This window comes from Phyllostomus discolor, chromosome 3 (genome assembly GCF_004126475.2).
Source record: "Phyllostomus discolor isolate MPI-MPIP mPhyDis1 chromosome 3, mPhyDis1.pri.v3, whole genome shotgun sequence".
Lineage (NCBI taxonomy): Eukaryota > Metazoa > Chordata > Mammalia > Chiroptera > Phyllostomidae > Phyllostomus > Phyllostomus discolor.
The window spans coordinates 40,953,792-40,972,560 of NC_040905.2; the positions used below are offsets into that span (position 1 = coordinate 40,953,792).

The window sequence follows — 18,769 nt, forward strand, 5'->3', positions numbered from 1 at the left end:
GTCCTGGGCCACGCGGAAAACATTGAGCACCCAGTTGGCCAGCTGCTATGTCAGTGTGTTGTTGTATTGTGGGAATAACAGCACCAGGTTATTCCTTGACTTGGTTATGTAGAATGTGGTTGAGAGCTTTTTAATATAAAGTAAAGGAAGAAGTAGATGACCAAAGAAATGATGAGAGAAAAAGAGGAGTAAAGCAAAGCATTGTCTAAACAGATAACTCCCCCCAAAAGGTGTAATTTTGTGAATGAAAGGAAAAGATGGATACAGAGAGAAGACAAAAGTAATGATACACAACTTGAAAGAAAAATGAATTCCCAGTTGAATACTCAAGGGGAAAATGTGAATATCAATTAAACTGAGATTGAATATACTTAAGATTAATGTGCGTGGACCACCCTTATGTATTGGTTCATTGGGAATACAGGGCATCTTAGTCCCCCTATATTCATTTCAAGAACAATGAAAATAAAGAGTGGAAAATGCATCTCACATCAGATAACCTCTTGTTTTAGGAGGCAGACCATTGGATCTATCTCACTGTAATTGATTGCTTTTTAGGTAAATTACTACTTATTTTATCATTGTATTTGTCGTAGGGCAGCCTCATGTAACCTATTACACAATTCTAAGAACTGATGGCTCCTTAGGTAAATTGTTCCTTATCTGAGCGTTGCCTAACCAGAGAATTCTTCCACAATAATGGCAAGTGAGGAGTAACTAACGAGAAAAGGAGCCAGTCCAAGATACTTTCCTTGTTGCTCATCAATTCCTGGTAGAGTTTTAAGGCTCATCCTCCTAATTATTCCTTTTCTCCATATCAGTCAAATCCTCAGGGAGTCCAGTGTGTGGTCACAGAATCTGTGGAAGGTAAACCAGTCTCTCCTTTTTAGGTGAGGCCTTCAGCAGAGGTTCAGCACAGCCTACTCATTTTGCAATAAAGTTGCCTGACACCTGGCTGTGGATTGGATGGTGCAGAAGTCAGTGTGTTATCAACCCACTTTTGTGTTGGGAAATGCATTTCCTGTTGAACCAAGCACAGGTGTTACTCATGCCAAAGTTTGTAGTGAGGAAATATACTATTCTTCGTTGTGGGACAGCCTCATATAACCTATTCCACATTTCTCATTTATCTGGAAATATCATGGGTAATAATTACTCTCAAGTTGGAAGCCAGCTACTCTAAGAAGCTTTGGTCCTTTTGCAAATCCCAAGGTTATCATTTGGAAAATATTTGCTTTAGTCAATGGAGAAAAATGTCTAAAATATATCTAATGTTAGAAAGGATTTTGCTCTCATTATATGTGTGCATTTTTTATTCTTTCCTGTTCTGACTTATATGTTGGATTTTGTTTTGTTTGTGGAAAAGCTGAGAACATCAGATAACTATTAGAAATAGCCCATTCTAGAGACTGTCCATTTTCTTCCTTCAGGAATGAAGATGGATTTGATACCTTATGTATGACCTGTGACTTTCACTGAAACAATTTTTTACAAAATTAATCTAGCTGAAGGATTTTGGCCTGGAACAGGGTGTTTATAGTTGCCAGCATAGCTGTGTGAGTTGGATTCCAGCTCACGTACAAACATAAAGAAAGTTGATGATCACATGGTTTACTGTACCCAGAAGCACCCTCTCTTCCTGTGAAGCCCAACTCCTGTGCTCCTTTTCAGGGCAGTCTACTTTGTTCGGCACAAGGAATCCCGGCAGAGGTTTGCCATGAAGAAGATTAATAAGCAGAACCTCATCCTCCGAAACCAGATCCAGCAGGCCTTTGTGGAACGGGATATCCTGACTTTTGCAGAGAACCCCTTTGTGGTTAGCATGTACTGCTCCTTTGAAACAAGGCGCCACCTGTGCATGGTCATGGAATATGTGGAAGGTAAATCAGTCTGGGACAGAGAACATGACACCTGTACCCAGAAACTCCTTGCTCATTTGTGCAGCTGAAGCTGTCTGTATAGTGCAGCGTGATGTATCCACCTAGAAACTGAAGCCAGGCAGTGAGATGGCTGTATTCCCAGCCATTGTGATAATTGCTTGGAAAGAGCCTGCTCTACTATAACAAAGGGGAAATTAGTGCTATTTGGGAAAAGGTTGTTGGTTTCCTTTTAAAATAGCATTCAGTTCTAATTATCTTCTCTCAATTGGTCATTAAACTTAGAATATAGGTGATGGGATTTTTCTTACTTATTTTTATCACACATCATAGAAACATTCATTACAATCGATTACTCTGAAAGAATGAATTAAAAGTATATCCTTTCAGCACTCTCCCTCCTAGGAGCACACCCACACCTTTCCCTTCTGCCTCCTCTTCCCCAACGGGCAGGCATCTTCTAAACTCTAAAGGTTCCCAGGAGATTTGCAACCAGGGGAGCAATGGGCAGTGGCAGCTCATCCTGGGCTAACCCCTTGAACCTGCCTCCAAGGCCCCTTTTCTCTGACTTCCCAGTGAGCTGACAGCAGCCCCACCTTGGCTCACTTCTGTCACTGTGCCTTTATTTCTCAGTGAGCCAGAGCAGCCCTGCCTGGGCTCTCCTCTTGCTTCTTCTGTCCTAAGCCTTTCCTTGTTTCACTATCCCCAGCTTTTAATAAATGTACTTTCAAAAACAAGGGTATATCCTTTGTGGTTTATGGTAGGAAATTAAAAATGAGTTGGGGAAAGGAGATATTTAAATGATTCAAGAAAATGTAGTCTTTTTTTGTTTGTTTGTGGTCTACCTCTTAGGTGTTCCAAACAATCTTATTTTCATCAATTTTACATGAAATTTTTGAATTTTTGAGTGTCTGCAACTTGTTGACCTAAACAGTCAATAAAATGAATTGATCAGCAAGGGCCAAAACAATTTTTAAAGCATCTATTTTAAACTCTTGTAATTGTTTGAACAGAATCTCAAAACTATAAAACTGAAACAAACACTAAATATCATTTAGTTCAACCTATGTATTTTGCAGATGAGTGAACTGACACCCAAGAAGGGGAGACTCACTAGATATTTAGTGGTAGATGTAAGACAAATGCCTATTTGCCTGATTTACACCAGGCAGTTGTTCTTTTCACCACGCCAGTACTTTGCTTTATTAACCTTTGTTGTGGTTATTTTCACAATCGACATTTATCATGTGTTTAATGTGTCTTGGCAGTATCCTTAAATCTTTGCATAAATTACCTCATTAATCTTCATAATAATCCTAAGAGGAATGGCACTATTATTATCCTGATATTAATGATGAAAGAACCAAGATGAGTTTCCCTAAGATCTCCCCACCTGTAACAGCCAGAGGCTAGGATTTGAACTCAGGCAGCCTGATTCTAAATTCTCACCATGTTGCTAAAATTATGCTAGCAGTTTTTCAAATTTCAGTTCTACATCAGAACCAAACTTGCTCTCTTCTGAATGCTGCTTCTTAAATTAAGGACAAAATCTAGATTTTCTGCACACCACATGATTACTTAATACTCAGTCTCCACTTAAGAGTATGATATGCTATGTCTGTGGGTAAAGGCCATTCTGCTTTGAAATTCTGCAGTCAAAACCGATGGTCGTCTTCAGTCCAAGCTGATGCTATACCTGCTCCATCTTTTTTGTGTGTTTTACAGGGGGTGACTGTGCGACCTTAATGAAGAACATGGGTCCTCTCCCTGTTGATATGGCCAGGATGTACTTCGCTGAGACAGTCCTGGCCTTGGAATATCTGCATAATTACGGAATTGTGCACAGGGATTTGAAACCAGACAAGTACGTACACTGATGAAACCTGTCTTTCCTTTTTACAGAATATAATAGAAGTTTTCTTAGGTCTATAAAACTATTTTCTTTTAATACTGTTGTGCACATTTTAAAATCTTCCCATAGTGTGCCCAAATGAGTTATTTTAATACTATATATGGTAACCCTTTAAAGACTGTGATGCTTATAATAATAGCTTATAGGAAATGAAAAAAAGGGATGATAATAAAGCCAAGGTTAGTTAATTTTTTCAAAACTCTTTGTTATGTAAGCTCTTGAATAGCTACATAAACTGACACCAGTTCTGGATGGTTTCTGCATTTGGTACTATACTTAGGTAATCCGTCCCTTCTGAAAAATGATGTGCTTGATATTATATTCTATTTTACTCATAATTTAATTAAAAAAATTTCAGTCTATGTAGAGGTCATTATGGTATCTGATTTGAGATACAGATAGATGATTTTTCTCCAAATGACTAGCTATTCATCTTGACACTGCTTATTCAATGTTTCATGCTTCCTCTACTAATTTGAAAAGCCTCTAAATGGGTTACATGTTAATATGTGTACCTTTTATGAGTACAGCAAATTGTATGATAAGGTTAACTCAAGTTCATTCCAGAAAATTTGGGAAGTACGAAAAATATTTTTCTTTAAATATTTTTGGTAATATACAATATTATCAAGTAAAGACAACTAATAAAATTTTAACATATTGCTTTTCAATGCCTTTCCCCCAACTGTTTATTCCTTTAATTTTTAATAAATTAAAAGTTTGATTTTTCCCCTAAAATGAAAATTTTTTAAAAATTGTAAGTTTATAAAGCTGTCAAATGTGAATTTGTTGTATGTAGAAGAAATGTAGGTTTTGTCCTTAATGAGTGGAAATTTAAATTCAAGCCAAAAGTTGAAATCTTAAATAATTCTACATTTTCCTGTCCAAGTTTCTTATGTCTCATTTGAGTCACAGATGGGTTGCTTATCTTAGTTCCTGATGTGTGACATGCTATATTATCAGTAGCCCTTTCTCTTCTGTTCTCTTATTCTGAAAATAGATGTCAGAGTGCCCCACTGGAATTTTTCTAAGAGTTTCAGCTTGTAGATGACATTGTATGTGGCTGCTTCAGCCCAGACTAGCTGGGCCCGGTCGCTGGCCCTCCCTTGTGAATTACACTCAGCTGCCAGATGGAAGTATTTGACATCTTCATGTGACTTTCTCTCTTCCCTGGCTGGGTTTCTAATAGAGCTGACACCTATATACTAAATAGTTTTACAGTTGACAAGAGAAGAGGGAGAGAGCTAAAAAAAAAAAGAAAGAAAGAAAGAAAAAACACCTGAGAATGAAATTCACAGTGAGCGTTGTAATATATATCCTTCTGCTTCATAGTTTGTTGGTCACCTCCATGGGGCACATAAAGCTGACAGATTTTGGATTATCCAAGGTGGGACTAATGAGCATGACTACCAATCTTTACGAGGGTCATATTGAGAAGGATGCTCGAGAATTCCTAGACAAACAGGTAAGCTTGCGTGCTGTTCGGTTGTATAGAGAAATACCGAGTACGATATTGCCAGTGAATTTCAGATTGACTTGTGCAGGCCATCTTCACATTAGTACTGGGGTTTAGATGTCTGTGTAAGCCTTACATTTAATAAAGTGCAAATTGCCTCCATTTTTCTCCCTGGGCTTCCCTGAACTGTCCGTTCCTCCACATTCCTCCCCTAATATTATGGTCTATTAGCAAGACAAACGACCTAATTGCACACAAGTGAGAGTGTGAGAGAGACAAATGGAAAACTGTTTTTGTAAGGAATTCAGGAGTCTCAGTAGAGTACTCGAGAAACTCATGATGCATTGTACCATCACGGGTGCTAAAATCCGAGCCATGGCCCATTTCCCTTTAAGCATGCCTCATTACCATGTGCCCACAATCTGTTCACTGTGAGGTTACTTAAGGTAAACACATCTCAACTGTCATGCTTTTATGAAGTAGCCAGGGTGTGAATATATTTGGGCCATACAAATGCTAAAACTATCTCTGAAAGTGACAGATAAAAAAGACACGATTTTAAACTTAAGGATTACCAAAACGTTTTTAATACTGTGAAATAAGTAAAACTACCAAACAGCGTCAAGTGATCGATTTGAAGTGACACATCACAAATAGTTTGACATTAGAGTAGAATTTTAAACTTCCTTTCTTTGGTATTTATATAATTAACGGCCTTTAGTAGCTGGGATACTGATTTAGACTCGCTGTTCTTAAATTCTTTGTCCATGTGGTTGCATGTGGTTGAGCAGGTGCACTCTAGGCAAGATAATTGATGTTTAGCCTTCTTGCTCATTTTAATTTATGTCTAATATTGCAATTATCCTACTATTGCAATCATCTTTTAGGTGTGTGGCACGCCTGAATACATCGCACCAGAAGTGATTCTGAGGCAGGGCTACGGGAAGCCCGTGGACTGGTGGGCCATGGGGATTATCCTCTATGAATTTCTGGTTGGATGCGTGCCATTCTTTGGGGACACTCCAGAAGAGCTATTTGGACAAGTCATCAGTGGTAAATATCATCAGGAATTATCTTTAAGCCACTGTTGGGAAGCAGCTATTTAATGTAATTTCATGAAGTTATCGCCGTATTTACTGCTGAAATGTTAACCTTTATCAAACAGTTTAGCCAACAAATTAAAAGAACTCACTCATCATAGCGCATAACTGACTTGCACAATACCAAGAGAGCAATATGGGTTGAAAATTGATCTGAGGAAGTTTTGTTAACATGGAATTTGGAAGTGTACTGGCAATATAACCAATTTTTATGCTGTGCTTTTTCTGTAAAACAAATCAATGTGGGACTTGCAAATGAGTTCATTGCCGTCCAGCCTTCCTTTCCATAATAGCAAAGTTGCACCAGGGAAGAGAAGGTTAATGTGGGTAACATTTACATAAATGGAAAAATGGCTAAAGGCACAATGAAGAAATTAAGAAAAGTATAATCCTAAAACAAATGTCTTCCAAATAATAAATAATGACAGTGGGAAGGAAGCAAATTTAATCCACAGATTGTTAATGATTTCATTGGTAGTTGTTATGGTGTAATGTTATTTTTTTAACAGCTGTTCATCTTTCATTTAAAATTCAATAACCTTTAGATCTTAACCTGCAAGCTGACCCTAACTATTGTTATGTAGCTTGTGGCAAAGCGAGATGATAATTAAATAGCCTCTATTACTACTCTACCTGCTGTTTTTATAGATTTCCCCTAAGCATAGATCAAAAAGGCCTTCCTGTCTCAGAGTTGGTCAGTGATTACTGATATCTCCATCACCTATTTCTCGTCCATCCTGGGCTGTGCTTATGGGATCAGCAGTGGAAGTAGGGAAAATTCATTCTGGAGCCCTCTAACCACAGCATTATTTTCTGTCACTGACTTTGCAAGTCAGACATATTTGTAAACTTTAACAAAATAGATTTGTGAGTTGCCTGCAGTGAATAACCCTTTTATACAATATCTGAGCTGTTTATGGATTTATAACTAGGCTGTTTTCTGATATGCCAAGACCTAAATGGCAAGAGGAATCAACTGTTTAATTAACACAAGCAGCAAATGCTGGCTTTGTTCTCAGTGCCTTACGGCTCAGATGCATATTCATGTTTTACTTTCCAAATCAGATTTAAAGTGCAGGAGAGGAAGCTAGAGGCAGGCGCACACAGAAATAATTCATGTTTTTATTGCATTTCCATACACACAAGCATGCACACCTATCTTCAGGCAAACTCCTTCAGAATGTAGAACATATTCTAATATTTATGACAGATTTTAAAGACTTCCATTAGTATGATTACTTTGTTGGTTTTTTTTCTTCAGGATTAGCATTTTGACCTTTCCTTTGTCTCTAGAAATGACTTTTTAAAAAGATTTTATTTATTTTTAGTGAGAGGGGATGGGAGGGAGAAAGAGAGGGAGAGAAACATTGATGTGAGAGAGGAACATCAGTGGGGCGTCTTCTCTATGTGCCCTGGCTGAGGACGGAACCTGCAGCCCAGGCATGTGCCCTGACTGGGAATTGAACCAGCAACCTTTCGCTTTGTGGGACAACACCCAACACACTGAGCCACACCAGTCAGGGCTAGAAATAGCTATTTTTTACAAAATTACTTTTTGCTTTTTGGAGCTGCAAAACTCTATGACTGAGGAAAATAGAGAAAGCCTTATTCAGCTGATCCCTGGATGGGTGACCACCTAAAATACAGATGTCTAGAATTTCCACTATGTCACGTCCTTTTAGTAACTAGAAAGATCAATTTGTTCAGAGCCAACTCTGCCAAAGAAAAATGAGTCAAAAAGGCAAATGATAGATACCGCTTATTGAAATAGTCTCTCCCTGCCTTGTTTAAGGCCATGCTATTCATGTCTTGTGAAACAGTGCTTGTAAAACTTGCGTGAGCCCAGGAATCAACTGAAGATCCTGTTAAAATGTATTTTCTGATTGGGGCCTAAAGTCTGCATTTCTAACCAGCTCCCAGGGATGGCCGTGGTATCAGGACATGGACCATCATTTGAGCAATAAAGTTGTCAACCACTTCCCTTCCTCCTAGATGAGATCAACTGGCCTGAAAAGGATGAGGCACCACCACCCGATGCTCAGGACCTGATCACCTTGCTTCTCCGGCAGAATCCTCTGGAGAGACTGGGGACAGGTTAGAGCACGTGCTTTACTTTTGCTAATGTGCAAGAAATGATGTCTGTGTAGGACACTCAGAGGTTTGTGTTTGTCTTTTTTTTTTTTTTTGGCTTAGGAAACATTTGTTAATTGATGTAGAACATGACCACAAATCATAACAATAGTATTTTGGATGTTTTTTCTGGTTCAGAGCAGCACGCATACTAGGAACATTGGGTGGTGTTATTTGTTTGTTTTTGTTCTTTTTGTTGTTGTGGGTTTGGATTATTTTTGTTTGTTTTGTTTTGCAAAGCAGAAATTATTAATTTGTTTCAGTAAATAAAATTTATCTGGAAGAAAACCTCAAGGGCCATATAACTCTTCTGTCCTGAAAAGCGTGCATCTTAAATAATTTGAAACAGAGGATTAGAAATGTGGAACTTTTTTGTTTGGAGGTGGTTGTGGTTTTTTTTTTCCATTGATATTCCCGGAAGGATTTGACCCAGTATGTTACTGTCTACAGGTTTTGAGATGGGTTATCAGTTCTTGAACCAGTCACTAGACATGAGTGCCCGGGTGGAAGCCCACTGCCGCTGTCACATCATGGTGACCAGCACCAAGGCCCGAGAGAGAGGACAGAAACTGTTGACTTTTAGGAGTAAGGAGATAATAGATTTGTTAGTTGCTGACTATTTTTCCTGACAGTTCTGCTATTGGTTTTTTATTTCTGCTTCTTCTTTTCCTTTCCTTCCTTGTATTCTGAATAGACAGACTTAGAGATCCCAAGATAAGAGTTCCAGCCTGCCCCACAATGTGGATTTATACAGATGGGACTAAATATTAAATATAAACCTACAACACACACACTGTAGACAGTATTCAGTTTCCATCAGTAATGGTGATGGGTTGTTTACTGAGCTGTTTCATTCTACTTCATTTTAATTGAAACATCAGAATATATGGAAGAAATGAGGCTCTCCTTTTATCCTAGACAAAAACCATTTGCAACAGCTCCAAATATTTATCTTACATTGTTCTCCACATTTGTCCACGGCTGCTCTAGTTGCAGAGTTCTGCTCTTGTTTAAGTATGGAATGCTATGCTGCTGGAGTTGATGATGATGCATTAAGACCCATGGGCCAAATCTTTGTTTTGTAAATAAAGATTTATTGAAACACAGCAATACCATGTGTTCACATATTGTCTGTGGCTGCCTTCATGCTAAGCTGAGTAGTCGTGGCAAACTGTGTGGCCCACAAAGCCTAAGATATTTACTGTTTGGCTCTTGACCAAAAAAATCTTACAGACTTTGATTTAGAGAATCAGAGTTTAAAAATCAAGGCTTAATTGGGAAAACTGTTTGGAGTTGAGCCTCTTACTGGAGTCCCATGTGCCTCTTTGCCTTTTTCAGTGGATGAGTGTGCCTTGAACTAGAAAAGACAGTATCAGCAGAAAGTAAGGGCCCAGACGTCAGAGTCAGATTGAGTGTAAATCTCAGCTGTGTGACCACAGCGAGTTATTTCCCTTTCTGTGCCTTGTGTCCTCCTCTGTGAAATGCAGCACGTGGCAGCACCACCCCCTAGGATCATGTGAGGAGGAAAGGTCACCCACTCTGGCTCTTAGAATCAGGCATGACACTGCCACTGGTGGTATTGTCATTTTAATTTTCTGCAGGTATCATGTCACATTTTCCCCTTTGGACAGGTGAGGTAAAGAAAAGGTGGCGGTACCCCTACCTTTGAGGCAATTGAACTCTTTGAACAGACCACTTTATGTTTCTCTCTAAATGGTTTTCCCCTTCTCTGAAGTGACTAGCAAACTTGTTACTTCCTGCCTTCTATGACTGCAGACAGATTTGCTTTATGGTTCAACACCTAAGAGTAGCTGTCAAAGAACAGGTGTCAAGGCTCTATGGGGTAGAGTTTTGAGGAGTGATTTTTACTCACTTGAGCCAAATACAAGAAGCAGTGGCATCTTAAGCTTGCCCTGCAACAGTACAGGGATCTATTTACATGTCCAAACCGACTGTCCTAGAGAAGTGTTGTCCTCAGGTATGACTAAAATTATATTGGAATCAGCCCACCATTTCTAAAGCATCTTTTTCTCTTCTGTGTTCATGTGTCAGTTTGGAGAGTTTTCCCCCTTACCGTGCTGCCCGTTTCCTTCCTCTAAGAATACTTGGATTCCTGATGGGCTTGATTTAGTGAGATAGGGCCATGGCGATGGTCAGCACATTCATGCTTATGTTATGTGCTGCAAGTCATCTGTCTGGACATTTTCTCCTTGACTGCTACTTTCGGTCTTTTCAGGTTTGACAGTTTGAGAAACAAATATGTAGTTCAAGCTCAGAAGAGACATTTGAAAAACCCTGCCCGAGCTCTTAGCGTGGTCAAGAAGTGCTTGCCAAACAGGCAGGGCCAACGTGACAGGTCCCAGAGGGCTCAGAATGAGGCTGAGAGTCCCACAGGCCTGCCGTGCTGCTTCCAATGACAGCATTTTGGATTTAATGCATATTTAGCAGCAAAATAATGCACCGTGAAAATGTGCGAATGCACAGTTGCCCGAGAGACTAGAGAGGCTGAGAAAAGGAGTGTGAAGAACATAATGGATGTTTAAGAAACTTCCATGAAAGGAGAGAAAAAACTCAAGGGAGAACATTAGTGCCAAAGCATAACTTGCAATTTGGGAACTTGTTGTACTTGAACTGGACTTTTCAACTTGCAGAGTATTGAGTGGCAGCCTGGCTCGTTGGACCTTAGAGCTGCTCAGACGTGACTGACTTCCACACCTGTACCGTGTACTTTTCACCATGGGCTGGAGTACCTTCTTCGTTGTTCTGAGTCTCAGTTGTTTAAACTGTAAAAGTGGGCACATTATATACCTCACAGAGTTATTGTGAGGACTAAGTGCAAACAGGTTTGTCAGGGTGTCTAGTACATTAACCTAGTACATAATTGGAGCTCAAAGAGTAATCAGTTTTCCCTCTCTACCCAGTGAATTCTTACACAAGCTGTCATTTATATGGTTTGTGTGTCTGGTGATTTGCATTTGGTTCATGATGCTATCGTCCTTTTTTGCACTAGCAGTTTAGCCCACAGATCATTTTCTTCCAGTGTGTCCTTTTAATTTTTTTGTTCCCATCTTTGCAGAGGTGCATGAGAAACAAGACCCGGTGAAAAGCAACCTTTTCTTAGTGGGGCACAAATGCCAAAATGTGAGAAATGGGAGCTGGGTCAGCAGTTGGCTGGGACTCCTTGGAGAGGACCCATTTGTCATACAGTTGCACCAACTTGTGTTTCAAAGGGTGGCAGGCAGGGAAGTGAAGAACCAGGCACTCTGGATGTGGTTCAGAAGTACTGTTTAGCCTGTGGCTCTAACTGTGCTTTTCTGGGTCAAGCTAAGTGACCTCAGACTATCAGACCTGCCACTGGATGTGGCCCTGTGAGCAGCCACTGAAATGACCACTGAAATGATGGTCATTGCAGCTCAACTCTTTGGACCTCAGTGTCATTGACACAACAGGCGAGTTGGATAGATAAATATTTAAGCCCTTTAACTTCTCTAAGAATGCTAGAAGTCACTGGCAGCTGCGTTTGGGGACACTGATTGGACTGGATGGGAGTCAGGCTGTGCAAAAGCACCAGGTGAATGGCCTCAGGAGTTGGTTGGTCGGCTCAATTCTCCAGTATTGGCAGCTGCAAGTCCTTCTGCAAATCAGCACAAGGAAGATGGTGGGGTAGGATCTGAAGTAAAAAAAAATGCTCTCCCTCATAAGGTGTATGGCATTACGCCTTGATGGATGTAAGCATTTTTAGACAGACCTCGCTTGGCCCTCTGAACCTTACTTGCTGGGGTATCAGGGTCCAGTATGCTCTGTTGCTTATTCTTCTTTCCCCACCCAAAAATGGAATCAATAATGCCTACTCTGTGGGTTACTTTCAATGATTTATTAAAGGAAACATAGCGCTTCTAGCATCCAGTGCAATACTTGTCAGCCTTCAAATGACAGCTGCTAATACTGTCACTTGAAGCCATCGTCACCAGTGTCAGACTTCAGAGTTGTGCTGTGAACACGCAGAGTGCCTGGGTAGGATCCCGGATGAAGGTTCTAATCAGATGCTTTGTAGCGAAGAATCTATTGTCCCTTTCCAGGGGTGACTTTTCTCCTCTGCCCTTTTCTCTCTACTTCATTGTTTTCAGAACTCGAGTTTCCCCTGGCTGGTTTTAGAGCTCTGACCTGTGCCGTTTGCTGGAGGAGACTGCTGGGAACAGAGCCACACTCAAACCACACAGACAGCTTCCTCACTCCAAGCTCCACGCCCATTTTTCATTCAGCTTCCATTTCTCATTCTATTCCCTTTGCGGCCTGCTGAGGACAGGATGGGAAGCATGGGTCACAACTGCATTAAAGAGGCATTTATATCACACCTGGAGGGGCATCTCCTGGCAGGGAGGCTGATTAGAACCTGGTATTAGTCTTGGGAGAAAGCTGTCTCTTCTGGTGGTTTTTCAGGGTTGATTCTGCCATATCTCCCTTATCAACAGTGTGTGCGTTTGTGTCCGGGCTGTGGCCTGGATTTTAGAATGTGCACCTTCTTCTCTTTACATGGGGCATAGTGAAATATCACTCTTTAAAACCATGAACTGAATTAAAAATGTTATATCACTGAATTGTACTATTGTGCTGAGTTGGCAGAAAGAAGCCTAAAACTTCGTGACTGATTTTTTATTCCATACATTATAAATGTCACAGGTTAACCATGTCTTAGTTAAGAATCTGTAATCCACAGAATCTAATTCCTACCTATGTTAATGAGCAATCCAATAACATTGAGTGGTAACCACTATATACTATTTAGGAAAAACGTCTTTATTAGCCCAACCTCCAGGGGAAATATTTCTGTAAACGGAATTTGGCCGCCTTAGATTCCTTTGGGTCTATAATGAGCAAGTGTGCTTTGGACCAGCTCACTGCGTCCATGGCCCCAGGTTTTGCATAATGGGATTTTAAGGGGCCACATCATTAACCTCTGAAAAATGGAAGAAGCCCTGGAAAAATGAACAGTGAAGCACTGTGTCATAGCAACTGCCTTTAGCAAAATCAAATCGGCTGATAAATTATGGGAGAAATTTGGGTTTTTTTCACTTGTAGAATGAAAAAGTAAGATGTCCATGACATCGTTATTTCTGTTGATTTATTGGGTTCATAAAAGACGATTGTTTACCTTTACTTGGAGGATAGTTTAACATTTTTCCCTCTGTTCTCACCACCCCTCTACCTGGTGCCCAGGTGGTGCATACGAAGTCAAACAGCACCGATTCTTCCGTTCTTTGGACTGGAACAGTTTGCTGAGACAGAAGGCAGAATTTATTCCCCAACTGGAATCCGAAGATGACACAAGTTATTTTGATAGTACGTGCATTATCTGACATAAAACATTGCAGAAAATTATGTCTACCTTTCATAGAATCTTCCAGTCTAGAACCTATGAGTTGTTTTTTTTTAAAGATTTTTTTTAAGATTTTATTTATTTATTTATTTATAGAGAGGGGAGGGAGGGAGGGAGAGAGAGAGAGAGAGGGGGGGGGGGGAGAGGGAGAGAGAAACATCAATGTGCGGTTGCTGGGGGTTATGGCCTGCAACCCAGGAATGTACCCTGGCTAGGAATCCCACGCAAGATTTCCCAGCCCACGCAAGATTTTTCTTTATTTTTAGAGAGAGGGGAAGGGAAGGAGGAAGAGAGGGAGAGAAACATCAATGTGTGGTTGCCTCTCATGCATCCACTACTGGGGACCTGGCCTGCAACCCAGGCATAGGCTCTGACTGGGAATTGAACTTGTGACCCTTTGTTTCACAGTCTGGTATTCAATCCACTGAGCCACTGCAGCCAGGGCTAGAACCTATGAGTTCTTAATCATAATGTTGCTCTGATAACAGAAACTAATAATTAAAATAATGAAATTAAAAACTGAAATTCTGAGTAATTGGAACTGTTCCCAAACACTTCTCTGTAGCTCGGTCAGAGAAATATCATCATATGGAGACTGAGGAAGAAGATGACACCAATGATGAAGACTTTAACGTGGAAATAAGGCAGTTTTCCTCATGTTCACATAGGTTCTCAAAGGTAAGTGAAATATGACCTAGACATATGGGGGCTCTCTGAGGGCCTCTGCCACTGGCCAGGTGGTTGGTACCCCTAAACAGCTGGACACAATTATAAAAACCACCTACAGTATTTTGGAGCTTGGGATCCCTGTACTTAAAATTCCTTCTTGTTTAGGAAAGGTGGCCCTACATCTTGATAATCCAGAGTCCCTACCCCTCAGGAGGATACTTCTCTGTGTTATCTTCTATAGAGTCCTATATTTTTTCTTGGAGACACAGACTTGCTACTCCTGTATCTTTGGAGTACATTACAGCTACATATATGCTGCCTTTGCCCTGCATGCCCAGGCTGCAGAAGCACCTCCCCCGGTTTCTTTCATGGTATAAGGAAGAATGTCAGGCTCAGTGTGTGCAGAGCCTTCTCCTAGTATTATGTGGATTCCAACACAAGGAACCAGGCTCAGGCCTTGACATAAGCTCAGACCATTGGGCATAGTTGATTGTGGAATTTGGAAGTCTGGAAGCCAATAATAGAAAATGTAAGTTATATTAAAGAGGCAGTAGGAAGTGAAGCTAGAATTTTGGGCATGGTAGAAAATAATAAAATTGATGTTTGAGAAAGATGCTGCTTTTTCACTCATAGTGGTAAGATGAAAACAAACAATCAAAACAAAGAAAACTGGTGTTCATGAGACAGGGCAGCGGGGCCCTGGGAAGGTGGAGATGAACCTTGAAGGTACCCTGCCTCCCTTGGCCATTTTCAGTAGCTACGCACTTGCTGTTGCCATGGCACTTCCCATGATTGCTGTTTGGCTCTTCTATAGTGTTAACTGTACCTTTCTCTGAGTGACTACCTAGGATGCATGTGCAAACTGGCCAGCACCGCTCTCCCTGTTTATAGAAGGGACGTGAGGAGGTAGGGATTTCCCTGGAGGGCGTGGTGGCATGTGCCCCGGAGCCAGGGCCTGAGTGTGGACGTCACCAAGTGCTGGTTTTCCCCAGCACCTGTGGTCTGGCCTAGAAACGCTGGCCCCTAAACTCTGTTTCCTCCATGCTGCCTCGTGTTCTTCAGCTAGTTTCCTGCCAACCCCAGTAGATTCAGGTGGTCTGAGGGCCATATTCCTGAGAGCCGCAAAAGGCTGGGTCGGGCTGTAGGAAATGCTTCCTGGGCTGGGCTCTCAGCTTCTTGGTCCCCCTTCCATCTTGCCTGTGGGGCAGCAGAGCCCTTCAGAAATCCCAGTATCAATGTACAAAGCTGCCTCTGTGTGTGTGTGTGTGTGTAATTTATAAGCCAAACCGATGCCTCTGACTCACAACTAAATATGGACTGCAGGTCACCTCCTTCCCTGTCCCCGCCCCGCCACACGCACATCTGAAACAGGTAATTTATTCTTCTCTTTGCACTCAGTTCTAGTTCATTTTCTCCTTCCCACCGCTAACCGGTGGCCATTAAATCTTTTTCTGACTTTCTTTTTCTGACTGACTTCATGGTTAAAAAGTAATCTAAGATGTGCATTGATCCCCAGGCCTAGAAACCCCAACACCACTATAGATTTTGTTTGCAGTTACCAAGTTCATTACAAGATATGGAGAGAGAGAGAAGAGTACCTAGCTTCCCACTCCAAAAGAAAAAAAAATTATACATTGACCACTCATTTCAGGACTCAAGTACACAACATTGGAAAGTACCTTCTGGACTCAGTCCCAGTTCAAACCTTAGTCATACTGTCAGGCTTTTCTCCCAAGATTTGGATGTTTTCCCTGACAGACGCCTCCAGGAAGATATCAACAAGCACCGACTTTTTGCATTCCAGGTGTTCAGCAGCAGAGATCCTATAACTCAGAACCCAGGAGAGGAGAAGGAAGACCCCGCAGACAAAACCAAAAGCACAACTCTGCCATCCACGGAGACATTGAGCTGGAGTTCGGAATATTCCGAAATGTATGTGAAATGCCTGTTTAGAAGTATAAACAGGAACTCTTGGAGCAGTGGTTCTTAAACCTGAGTGCTCATCCGAGTCTCCAGGAGGGCCCGTAAAAACACAGGATGCGAGGCCATCCTCAGGGTGTCTGATCCTCAGATCTGGGATGGGGGCTGAGAGTGTGACTCTCTGCCCAGTTCCCAGGCGACGCTGATCTGTGGGTCTGCACACCACGCTTAAAGAACCACTGCACTAGATGCGTCTTGGTCAAGCTTAACTAAGTTCCATTTTTGCATGGTTTCTTACAAAATTCACCCTGAGCAGTTTCCTGGTATGTATGTACACATGACTTTGTTTTTGCATTCCATTAAGGCAACAGTTATCCACATCCAACTCTTCCGATACTGAAAGCAACAGACATAAACTCGGTTCTGGCCTGCTTCCCAAGCTGGCTGTTTCAGCAGAGGCAGAAGCCACTCCCTGCCCAGGAGACCTCCGGGAGGAACCAGAAAAGCCGGCCCTGCCTCCTGCTGAGTGTGCTCAGGAGGAGCCCGAGGTCACCACCCCAGCCAGCACCATCAGCAGCTCCACCCTGTCAGGTAAGCCCTGGATGTGGTACCTGCCACCCAGACTTGATCCCAGGAGTGGCCGTGGGTGCTGAGTCCTGGGGCTGGCCTAGCCAGGTGTGGATGATGGTATTTATGCTACTAGACTCCAACTTCTTGGGCTTGGGGGATGAGCTCCTAAAAACTAAGATCAGATGTCTCAGACCCCTCCTGAGTGCATGGCCATGCAGCAAACCCATTCTCGCTTCAAGTTGACCCGAGAGCCCGCCTTAGCTTTCACAGCTGGGTTTCAGTGGGATCCTGTGGCGACAGTGGGAACACGCTAAGGGGACACGTTCTCTGTTGTGGGTGCGAAGGCGTGTCTTGTGGAGTTGCTGCTAACTCAGAGTTAGGAGTAAGGGACAACATCAAATAGTCGTATGGTCAACATTCCCCTCAAAAACGTTTTAAATCACCTGTAAGGTATAGCAGAAAGCCGGTTTTCCCTCTTGTGTTGAAATAGGTGGTCGACGTCAGTTGGTTTTTGTTAAAGGGACCAAACCAAATAGTAATAACCTCTCCACACTAGACTCTCGGCGAGTGCAGCAAGGCGCTTACCACTGTGGTTTTCGCAGACATCTTCCTTCCATCTGGGACTGAGGGGAGAGTCAGAAACACCAGCACAGTTCAGACTGGTGTTTTCTGTGCCTGTGACACAAGTCCAGTGTGGACCAAAGTTCCCTTCCTGGTCCCTGGGTGCCTGGAGCAAGAAACTCCTGAGACAGCTTTGATTGTTTGAGAGGCAGCCAAGGGGCTTGGGCCTTTTCTGTGGGAACATTTTGTAACGTTACTTTGGCGTGAAGTAACCTTCCTGAGAACAGGAACGGTGCCTTCATGGGTTTTTTTAAATGCTCAATGTATCACAGATACTTGCTGGCCCTTAATAATGGAGGTGTCCTCATTAGGTCATCAGCCTTTCACGTCCCTCAGAGCAAGCCCTTAAAGTGCATTTAAAATATTATTTGGTTTATAAAAATTGTATGCACAGCATAAATCCTTCTACAGAGCAATGTGCATTTATGCTTTAAAAAAATAAAACAGGGATATGGCTTAGGGTTGCTATAAGTGTTTTCTTTAAGCCATATTCAATATGTTATTGATAACCATGAATATTCCAAGATGGTTCATGAACATTTTTTAAACTAAATATTCATAGTGTACAACTTTTAAAAATCATTTTAAGACAACAAATTTCGTAGGCCAGGTTTACTTGAGCCTCATTAAGCAGCTTGGTTCACACTTACCTGACAGGGGAGACGCCACGCTCACAAGCGTAGTTTTCGGGGCGAGGCTTATGGGTTGTACTCCAGATGTGCTGACCCCTGCGGTTTCCCCAAGCATGGGAAACTCGGCTGCATCATTCATGGTAGTGGCGGACTGTGTTGGTGCTCTTCCCTGGGGGAAAAAAGTTTCTAGCAAGGAGACTTGACTTGGGGTGGTGAACACACAATGTAATATACAGATAATGAATTATAGAATCATACACCTGAATCCAATATAACTTTGTTAACCAACATCATCACAGTAAATTCAATAGGAAGGCCTGGTTCTTTGGAGGAGTTTCACATATACTTATAGTTCATCATGGGGGAAACTAGTGTTGTTTTTTTTTTTTCCTTTTTTCTCTTCACCTCAGTTCTGTCTCCATTAGGATCATTCCACTTGGCCAAACTCTATAAAGCCAACAGACTGGCAGTGTAGAAGTAGTGGAGAAGCAACATAGTAATCTTG

At 41.7% G+C, this 18,769-nt stretch overlaps 1 protein-coding gene and 1 non-coding gene across 2 annotated transcripts in view; both read left to right on the forward strand.

Moving 5' to 3' along the window:
* MAST4 (microtubule associated serine/threonine kinase family member 4) overlaps positions 1 to 18,769 on the forward strand; it is a 532,524-nt gene that overhangs the window by 488,935 nt on the left and 24,820 nt on the right. Inside the window, 9 exon segments of the mRNA XM_036019855.1 lie at positions 1,672 to 1,880; positions 3,603 to 3,741; positions 5,122 to 5,254; positions 6,133 to 6,298; positions 8,338 to 8,439; positions 13,693 to 13,815; positions 14,418 to 14,530; positions 16,326 to 16,453; positions 16,806 to 17,032. Coding sequence (XP_035875748.1) covers positions 1,672 to 1,880; positions 3,603 to 3,741; positions 5,122 to 5,254; positions 6,133 to 6,298; positions 8,338 to 8,439; positions 13,693 to 13,815; positions 14,418 to 14,530; positions 16,326 to 16,453; positions 16,806 to 17,032 — 1,340 coding nt within the window.
* LOC114513389 lies at positions 18,275 to 18,436 on the forward strand. The gene has a single exon (XR_003685833.1). It is a non-coding gene; the product is annotated as a U1 spliceosomal RNA (small nuclear RNA).